General features: G+C 39.4%; 1 protein-coding gene across 1 annotated transcript; it reads left to right on the top strand.

Moving 5' to 3' along the window:
- Nucleotides 1–3,870: 3,870 nt before the first annotated feature.
- Nucleotides 3,871–5,301, top strand: LOC311107984 (transcription factor LBX2; the record flags this gene model as incomplete). Its single annotated transcript, XM_084150617.1, has 2 exons — nucleotides 3,871–4,195; nucleotides 4,841–5,301. The coding sequence occupies 2 exons, from the start codon at nucleotides 3,871–3,873 to the stop codon at nucleotides 5,299–5,301; spliced, it is 786 nt and encodes a 261-aa protein (XP_084006743.1).
- Between the last annotated feature and the right edge of the window lie 5,871 nt (nucleotides 5,302–11,172).

Below are 11,172 nucleotides of genomic sequence, written 5' to 3'. Positions count from 1 at the left end.
GAGGAAAACTGAGAGGCCATGAGCAATATGTGACCTATGGGGGGACCATGCAGCTCTGGGAAAGGGGACTGGCTGACTGGAGATAGAGCTTTGGTGAATATAAAACACAACTCCCATAAGAGTTAATGATTGATGATGTCAGGTGTTCTGTTTCTAATTAACGGTTAAATTAAGCCAAAGAAAACCTTTCGAATTAGCACTGCTCCGCTTGAGACCGTAAAGATCATTGGAAACATGTTTGGAAAAGAGATATCGGTGGACGTATCTTTAGAACTATTAATGCTTGCCGCGTTTGAGGGAAATATAACCCGCCTATTCATTCCATCGCTCCATGGCTCGTTTGCCCTCCGCTGTGTTCTTGCTGGGCGTAGAGTGCAGCTGTATCTCTTTCTGAAAGAAGCCTATGATATCAACACCAACGTTACATTATGCGTTTTTCCTGAATAGGCTGAAACTATGAATTGCACCAAGTCTGTTGGCATGAATGTAAATATGTTTCATCATTAGCCTATGACATTAATAAGCATGGTTGGTTTGTTTCCATTTCCAAGTTCTCCTGTAAATGTAAGCATATTTTATGTTATAGGCTACTGCGATTGTAAAAGGTCAGCAATGGTTATTTTCCAAGTAGAGTTAAAATATAATAGCACGTGGAGACGAACAGTATTGTAATAAAATCGTTGCAACCAAATAGTCCATGCTATCCAGGATCCTTGGGACCTCCCTACCCCATTGAAGTTGACATTTAAAATGGTTAAGGTAAGGGTTAAGGTTAGGGTTAAGTAAGGGTTATGGTTATGGTTAAGGTTAGGGGTTAAGGTTAGGGTTTAGGGGGTACGGACGTCCCAAAGATCCCAAGTAGCACTGACCGCAACCAAATAGTAAAACACATTTTTTTTTTACATTGTTGATCAGCAACAAGACATTGGTTTATAGTTATCAGGCTGTAATTCGATGGATGGCCTAGGCCTGTAGTTCTATGTAACTGATCATTATTTGAGCTAGACTAAATCCTACAACAAGTCATGAGATTAAGTAACACATTAATGACGTTAGTGTGATAGGCCTACTGATGTGGGTTTTTTTTTAAGAAGAAGAAGAAGAAGATGTACATTTTACAAGGCCCAATCGACGCATCTAGCTGGGGAAGGCTGTACCCCGTGGTATTTTATAGCCAAAACCACTGTGAAATGTTATAACCTCAAATGTTGTTTGTATTCAACAGAGCCCTTCGAATAAATTATCCCTCTTTAATAGGAAAACCTCCCTCTCAATATTGCTAAATGACATCCAAGACAGCGGGTCTCCATCTAAGCTAATAGAATCTCGTGCTGTTTTATAACTCCAATGCTATTTGGCCTGGTTTCGTCCCTACACGAATGTCACCATATGGTGTTCTTGGCACGAACAATATGGTGTTTCTGCAAGGTTCTATTCACTGTTAATGGTTCATGTAAGAAAGACATTCATAATTTCAGTCGATTATTAAAACGCAATGAAATAACAGCAACAATGGACATTATCAATAGTGTACCTCGGGTTTGAAATAGATAATTGATGTTGTTGACCCGCACCTAGGGAATGTGGGAATACGCTCAGAATTACCACCTCTGAATTGTACATCTTTCTACCACACTGCAGAGAGCACGGTGTTAATGTGCTGAGTAAAATACATTATAAATAATCATCCAACAGTTTGTAAACATGTCAATGGAATGTATTTTTTTTCGAAAAAATAATTGTTAAAAGCATTATATTCATATGCTGATATTGTCCTATTTCATGTAGGATATGTCCCTTTTTGCGATTAGCCTAATAGGTTACAATTATACATTTTATGATAGCCTACGTGTGCACCATAAACAATGAAATAGAGCTGGTTTAATACAAATATAATACAAATTGTAAACACATTTCGCAATATATTATATTTTAATAGTCTAAACGAAAATACAAACAACATTTCGCTATATGCATGCAGATCAAATTCCTGTCGAAAGCCCATTGCTTATTTGTAATTGCAATATTATTGAAACCTTATGCATGCAACATAGCTTGATGGATATTTTCAGATTCAGATTGCCGTTAAACGCATTTGAAAAATCTTTATAACGAACTATTAATGCGTGCATATTGTACTATACTGTAGGTGTTATTGTGTCAAATTAAGTAGGCCTAATAGCCTGCTCAATGGATAAACAACACGCACAACCTACCTGATCCTCGATGCTGTCGAACTTAACCCTTTTTCATTCTATGATCTACTCTCTTACATGGTACAGCCCGGACATCATCAGAATTTTAATTAATATCATTAACGATGGGGGGGGGGGGGGGGGGGGGAGAGAATGGGAGCGTGACAACTCTTCTGTGTCTCGTTTCTTTGCCTGCGAGCTAAACAGATCACATAAAGTATTGTCACTGGCCACGGCGTCATATTTATCAGCATGCCAATCTAGGACATTTTATGGAACACTATAGTGTAACTCAACACTGTCCTACAATGCACTATGTATCTCCTAATCATTCCCAGGTTGTCTCTTTGGCTTCCTATACCGTTATAAGAGATAAAAGTAGGCTACAGCTATTGTTTTTTTAAAGCACCGATAGCTGATGTGCAAAAAAAGGTTTAAGGTTTCAAGGGTAAACGGTTTATCTTAGTGGTTCCTCTGCCAAAAGATCCAAAATTATAAGCTCACGACAGGAAGGATAATGCATGTCTATGCTTTGTTCTTGAAACTTAATGAGCATGTTAAAATGTAATGTTAATAATAATGTGGGCTTACTTTTGTATAGTTCTAAGAAAACAATGATGTTGATAATGTAGTAATAACATATATAGTCCTGCCTATCATAATAGTAATGCACTCAATAAAAAATATAATACGAAGACATTAGTAGCCTGATAATAACAATAATAATGTACATTTGTCACATTGCAAAATTGCATATTACTGTATTTGAGTTACCTGCGTAATCCTAACCATATTGCTTAATTGAAAATTAGACTAATTGTGCAGTGAGCAGAGTTTGATGTTGCCTACCCTGTTCAAGCTTTTGGGGTTGCTAGCACTCACATTATCCCCCTAACCTTTTTGTCTCCGAATCATAAGTGCTTTCAAATCACTCATATACTTTTGTATGATTCAGCTACAAGGGTTCCAATACTGCAGTTTCTTTTTTTTGTATCACTCAATTAGGCCTACTGTGTACCATAATAATACAAAGTTAACGATTATACACAAGAATGCTTATGGCATTGTTTTAATGAGCATCAACTCTCCTTTTCCAGGGGAATACAAGGATAGCATGTTGCCTGTGGGAAGGGGGCAGCAGATACATAAACATTTAAAGCCATCTCCCCCTCCTCAAACATCCCCAACACTGCTGAGGCGAAACTCCTCCTCTTCTCGCGTCCAATTAATTATTATGGTCTGGCCCTTTAAGACGCAGCAGCGGGTCAGCAAGTAGTGTAGCTAGTGTTTCTCTAATTGAACTTCACCCAATCAACAATAACTCGTTAGCAGTTGCTTGCTTTTTCGTGTTCCTTGAGGCAGCTTATTCCTTGCAGGGAATCGCCCCCCAGCCAGTACCGTTATACTTTCTAAAGATCTTAATGGAACTTCGCAGAGGAACTGTCTCTCTCTGCAAGGAAATACGATTCTGTTGCCTGTGAAACTGCAACCTACGCTCGAACCATGGTTATTTTGGAGAAAACATTTCAGAAAAGTGAAGTTGTATAATTCGAATGAAAGTGCTAAAAAGTGGGCTGCGAAGAAGACGACAATTTAAAGAAACACTGGTGGACGTTTAAACGACCATTTGAATGAAATAATCAGCCTTTGTCAGCAGTAATTCCCTGGGACTGCAATGACCTCCAATAAAGACATGAAGGCAGGCTCTGTGTTGCAGTCCAGTGGCGAGGAGAGGAGACGGGGTCCCTTGGACCAGCTTCCACCCCCGGCCAACTCCAACAAGCCTCTGACGCCGTTCAGTATTGAGGATATCCTAAACAAACCCTCGGTGAAAAAGTCAGTTGCTAATCTCTGTCCGCCGAGAGTTATTGAAAAAGTGTCCGGCTCAAATGCAGCAAGAAACGGTATTAGCACTCCCTCTTCGCCGTTATGCGCTCTGGAGGAACTAGCCAGCAAAACATTTAAAGGTCTGGAAGTCAGCGTTATACAAGCAGCTGAAGGTAAGAATTCATATTCAATATTGACATAACGTTTTAATATTTACATTTACAGATTCAGTGAGTGATTGTATTGCCTAAGCATACATAATAATCGAAATAGCCATTGGTGAAAGCCTATCGTGTGAACTGTTGTCAAACTTTTACAGTGAGTGTGGTTCTAAAGGCATTGCAATATGTCTCAAGCTATTGCCAAGCCTAGTCTGTGTGATGTTATTTATCCTTGGCTATTATTTCAGAGTTTGAGTTTTATTGGGGTGGAAAAGGAGGCCTCTAAACTGACATGTTCTATTGTGCTTCCTGGTGTAAAATGTAATTTGCAACATTTTATAGGCTTTTATTGGGTAGAATGTTATTTATTTTAATCCTGATATTGATAGCTATGTTAATCCTAATGATGCATGGGCAATGTAAAACATGAATCTGTTATTCATTGCACATTGTCTCTATAGAATGCTGCCCGCAAGTTATTACCAAAACATACCCATCACCACAATTGGCCAAAATAACAAAAATTGTTTGCATCTGCTTTACATATTCGGTAAAACAAGACCTCAATTACAAAGCTGCTGATTCTATCATGGCACACTTGACACTTGTAGACATGTTGTTCTGATAAAGTGACTCTGTATTTTCGTTTCCCTAAAGGTCGTGAACATGTAAACGCCTTTGGACAGAGGCAAACCTCAAAAAAGAGGAGAAAGTCCCGGACAGCTTTCACCAACCATCAGATATATGAACTCGAGAAGCGCTTTTTGTACCAGAAATACCTGTCTCCGGCCGATCGAGACCAGATAGCTCAGCAACTGGGGCTAACCAACGCTCAGGTCATCACTTGGTTTCAGAATAGACGGGCCAAGCTCAAGAGAGACTTGGAAGAGATGAAAGCAGACGTGGAGTCGCTCAAAAAAGTACCACCACAAACCCTGCAAAAGCTAGTCAACATGGAAGACATTGACGACCTGCAAGGAAGCTCTGGAGCAATATCCCCTAGTATCTCCCCGTCGTCACAAGGACACCGAGCATTTCCTCAGTCCCCCTCCTCATCCAGAGACCAAACCACGGACGAATTCTCAGAGGAGGACGAAGAGATTGAGGTGGACGATTGACAGTAGGCCCATGTTTTAAGAAAGCGCATTTTCAAAACTTTTGCAGGCACGGATATTGACGAAGATAGAAGTTAAACTTAAAAGGAAAGTTTACTTTCTCCTCTTCTCCATTTTAATTTATTCAATAGGACTGTAAAGCCTTCATGATGTCCCCGTTTCAATTTCACCAAATTATTTGAGGAATACATATTTATTTAAATAGGATATGAAACATACTTAGTGTTATAGTACACGATCAAGACTGCAAAGTTTGTATTTTCGGTATGTATTTTCTTTTTTTTTTTGGGGGGGGGGGGGGGGGGGGGGGTCATTAAAAAAAAAAAAACGATTCAGCTGCTAAAGGACATGAGAAAATATTTTCAACTCGAACGTCCCCAAGTTTAGGCCCAAGTCTCTTCTAAAATGCCCATGTAATAATTGTAAAAGACAAACCGGGCAAGATTAAAATGGGAGTGTAGGCTATATGTATCCCGATCTTGATGTACATTTTATAAAAAACAAGAAGTGTTTCCAAACAATAGCAGTCCATTATCAATATCAAGTTACAAACATATGCCAAAACTTTTACACGCTATAAGTTCTGTATATAAATTAAATAACGAATGCCTAATTTTATTGTACCATTCTATTTAATCAACATTATGTAAATAAAGGGAATGATATTTCATGACATTATCTGCAATTACATCTCTCTGTCTCGATGTGTATTGGTTTAGCCTACAATTTGTGACATAACACAATGGCAAGGCAACATTTATTATCGTGAACATTTGTCTAGAATTGAATATTGTTTTCCTTATGGTAACATCAAAATATTGGTTATTACGTGATTTGAACCTCTGAATATCCTTCTGTTGATTGAAGGCCTACTGCTCTTTGTGTGTAAAGTGGCTTTGTGCGTAAAGTCGCTCAATTAGCCGCAGTTAAACAAGCTCTTCCTTTTTACTCCCTCCCTAACAGTTGTCACAAGTTGGTAAGGAACCCGGGCGGCATAAAAAAATGTTGCGACCACTCTACTGCCATATGGTTTACGAATTGTCTTTAACACAAAGTGGTCAACATGATTGATTACGTTAACCCGCCTTACCGTACATACCGTTTTTACTGAGCCGGCAGCAATAATGGCACGCATCTGCGTCTCTAAAAATGGGTGTGTTTAGAAAAACGACCATGAATAGCAATTGATTAGCATGGGGTTCCTAATGAATAAATGTCAATAGGAGGCAGTGGAAATAGGAGGGTTGTTGCCTTTGTCCCCCGCATCCTTGTTGTTCTAACTGCAGTCCGCTTGAATATCTTTCGGCCCATTTGTAACACTTTTAACCAGATCAAGGGGGTTTCTTCAGACAGGGAGAAGACAGGACGCTAATGCACACAATTGGTGTAATTGCTTGGAATCGTTGTGGTTGAAAAATCAACTAGATTTTTATAGCTACATTGTGGAGTGACTCAGCCAGACAGGCCTACAGGTTTTTTCTCAGTTTGGGTAAAGAACAGTGTGACCCACATAACGCGAAATAAGGCATCTGATTCACTGCTTGTCTCATCACACACATCACAATAATAATATTTTACTCTTATTTTGAAAGGGAAACTTTAGCACTCTCCATGAACAATTTTTTTTACAGAAGCTTGAATACAAATATATAATTGGTATGTGGCAAATAAAACCAAGCTTTCGTTTACATTTCATCCGATAAATATGTTATACATAATGTTATCACAACGTCACCTTAGTCTAACAACGTTAAATCAACGGCTTTCATTTGATGTTTTTCATACACCATGCAAGAGGACTGCTGAAATGTCTGTATCACAAAATAGAACAAGCAGTGTTTCTGGAGGCAGTCTTTTGTTACAAATGCTCAGATGACAGTGTGATATTTCATACATCCATTTATTTAATCAAACGTCAGCTAAACGAAGAAGGGGCAAATGTGTGTGTGTGTGTAATAATAATAATACTTATTTCAAATAATATTAACAATTAAATAACCATAGCAATCTATTATTATAGATGAACAGGCTACTTTGCCCAACTGGCCAAGTCTTACTTGAATTGTAGATTCTAAGCAAGGACACTTTACATTGTGTCCCTAATAATTCCTGTGTGTTAACATGGTACTTACATTGACAGGTTCAGTGTAATTACAGTGGAGTTAGGCCTACACATTGTTAGGTTTACAACTGTTTTACCTGAGGGGTATACTACAAAGCAGAATCAATGAGTTACCCAGCTAACTTGCCTAAATAATCTGAAATAACCTTTTATTTTTTGGCAAGATAAGCCATTAATGGGAATGGTCTAATTGACTCAACAACCAAAAACACATAAGCTTAGCTTTCTTAATGAACCACAAAATCAGTAGTTATTTGTTTTTTGATCAAAGTTAGCTGGCTAACTCATGTATTCTGCTTTGTAGTATAAATTGGCATGCACAATTTCAAGTATTTGCAAATGAACACTTATGGGGAATTTTTATTTAATTAATTTATTTTGCCTTCATTTAACTAGGCAAGTCAGTTAAGAACAAATTCTTATTTACAATGACGGCCTACACCGGCCAAACCCGGATGACGCTGGGCCAATTGTGCGCTGCCCTATGGGACTCCCAATCACGGCCGGTTGTGATACAGCCTGGAATCTTACCAGGGGGTCTGTAGTGACGCCTCAAGCACTGAGATGCAGTGCCTTAGACCGCTGCGCCACTCGTGATCAAAAGTAGTAATTAAAGGGAGGTTGTTTAGCCACACTTAGGTACCTTGAGTTTGTTTAGGCCTACAAATCTTATGCACATGAGACATCACCACTCCCACAGCCCATGATGACTTTGGCCTGGCACCACTGTTCTTGATGGTTAGTTAAGGAATGTATTCACATATGCATAATCTATGAAGTAGGCTATGTACTTCTGATGATATCGGTTTTGAGATGGCACTTTATGGTATTTACTTGGAGATTATGTGGTACCAATGTCTACTAACAGTACTTCAAAGAATTCAACACAAGTGATAACTACATGGTACCAAATGGTGCATGTTTTAATGAATCCCAAATAAACAATAGGTAATTATTGTATCATTACAATTTCACCATATACTTTAAGTAAATAGCTGGTAATTTCTTTAGCATACAGTGGATATGTATTGCTTGACATGCAGTCTTAGTTTTACATTAAAATATGTCCTTTGATATGGTTACAGATACCCATCAGTTGGTTTAAAGACCAAATATACTGTGCTACAAAAGATTACATGGAATTTATGGTGTGTGTAAACACAGGACATGACTGAAAATAACATTGAGACTCAATGGCACAAATCACCCTGTATGACTGTTGAGTAATATTAGAAAGACAGATGGCATGAGGAAAATGATTCTAAACATGTCAAGCAGCACCATAGCTCCACTGATAATGCCCCTCATGGGGATGGTCTCTCCTCAGTCAACCTAAAAGTGAAGTAATGAGTAGAATGAATCAAGTCTGCCACCTAGTGTTGCTTAGTGGGATGTTATCACTTACATTTTTGCATTTTAGTCATTTAGCAGATGCTCTTATCCAGAGCGATTTACAGTTAGTGAGTGCATACATATTTATTTTTTCATACTGGCCCGCCGTGGGAATCGAACCCACAACCCTGGCATTGCAAGCGCCATGCTCTACCAACTGAGCTACACGGGACATACAATGAAGGAAGGACATTAGAACCAATAGTCTTGACAGTCATATTCAAACAAAAAGGTATGTTGTATGAGATTTGGTTATAGCTTTGAGAATAGTGCCTTACTGATTTAACTAAAATGGGCTGAGTTATCACTGATTGCCAATGCTGGCAAGCCTAGCCATTTATCAGCTGCTCCTTTCCAGCTTGACTTCTAATCAGCACAAACCATAAGGGGGCTGTAAAATAGCATCAAGAAGTACAGTGAGGGAAAAAAGTATTTGATCCCCTGCTGACTTTGTACATTTGCCCACTGACAAAGAAATGATCAGTGTATAATTTTAATGGTAGGTTTATTTGAACAGTGAGACAGAAAACAACATCAAAATACAGAAAAACGCATGTCGAAAATGTTAAACATTGATTTGCCTTTTAATGACGGAAATAAGTATTTGACCCCCTCTCAATCAGAAAGATTTCTGGCTCCCAGGTGTCTTTTATACAGGTAACGAGCTGAGATTAGGAGCACACTCTTAAAGGGAGTGCTCCTAATCTCATCTTGTTACCTGTATAAAAGACACCTGTCCACAGAAGCAATCAATCAGATTCCAAACTCTCCACCATGGCCAAGACCAAAGAGGACTCCAAGGATGTCAGGGACAAGATTGTAGACCTACACAAGGCTGGAATGGGCTACAAGACCATCGCCAAGCAGCTTGGTGAGAAGGTGACAACAGTGGTGCGATTAATCGCAAATGGAAGAAACACAAAAGACCTGTCAATCTCCCTTGGCCTGGGGCTCCATGCAAGATCTCACCTCATGGAGTTGCAATGATCATGAGAACAGTGAGGAATCAGCCCAGAACTACACGGGAGGATCTTGTCAATGATCTCAAGGCAGCTTGCACCATAGTCACCAAGAAAACAATTGGTAACACACTACGCCGTGAAGGACTGAAATCCTGCAGTGCCCGCAAGGTCCCCCTGCTCAAGAAAGCACATATACAGGGCGTCTGAAGTTTGCCAATGAACATCTGAATGATTCAGAGGAGAACTGGGTGAAAGTGTTGTGGTCAGATGAGACCAAAATCGAGCTCTTTGGCATCAACTCAAACTCGCCGTGTTTGGAGGAGGAGGAATGCTGCCTATGACCCCAAGAACACCATCCCCACTGTCAAACATGGAGGTGGAAACATTATGCTTTGGGGGTGTTTTTCTGCTAAGGGGACAGGACAACTTCATCGCATCAAAGGGACGATGGACGGGGCCATGTACCATCAAATCTTGGGTGAGAACCTCCTTCCCTCAGCCAGGGCATTGAAAATGGGTCGTGGATGGGTATTCCAGCATGACAATGACCCAAAACACACGGCCAAGGCAACAAAGGAGTGGCTCAAGAAGAAGCACATTAAGGTCCTGGAGTGGCCTAGCCATTCTCCAGACCTTAATCCCATGGAAAATCTGTGGAGGGAGCTGAAGGTTTGAGTTGCCAAACGTCAGCCTCGAAACCTTAATGACTTGGAGAAGATCTGCAAAGAGGAGTGGAACAAAATCCCTCCTGAGATGTGTGCAAACCTGGTGGCCAACTACAAGAAACGTCTGACCTCTGTGATTGCCAACAAGGGTTTTGCCACCAAGTACTAAGTCATGTTTTGCAGAGGGGTCAAATACTTATGTCCCTCATTAAAATGCAAATCAATTTATAACATTTTGGACATGAGTTTTTCTGGATTTTTTTGTTCGTTATTCTGTCACTCACTGTTCAAATAAACCTACCATTAAAATTATAGACTGATCATGTCTTTGTCAGTGGGCAAACGTACAAAATCAGCAAGGGATCAAATACTTTTTTCCCCTCACTGTATGTCCAGGTAGGAGATCAAAGTTCCACGGTATGTAGTACGGTTCATGGGAGTTTAGGTGCTTCTAAGAAAAACATGATTTACAAGAATTTAGAGTTCTTCAGTGTTAGTTTTGCAATACTCCAATTTGATTATTCCAGACTTGCCCCACTGAACTCAATGAAACTTATTATCAACTAATAAATAACAATTTTAGTAAAAATCTTTAATTTTCTGGTCTATAAAACAGTGTTCATACTTTCACTACTTTAATCAACTACTAATCATATTCACTACTAAAGCTTCAATGCAAAGGAATCAACACTTATCTTACATGACTAAACTGAGTTGAGACAACATTGCACGG

Source organism: Coregonus lavaretus (assembly GCF_964263955.1).
Source record: "Coregonus lavaretus genome assembly, chromosome: 32".
In the NCBI taxonomy this organism is placed as follows: Eukaryota; Metazoa; Chordata; class Actinopteri; order Salmoniformes; family Salmonidae; genus Coregonus; species Coregonus lavaretus.
Note: the sequence above shows the minus strand (reverse complement) of the source record. Positions and strands in the feature narration are given on the sequence as shown.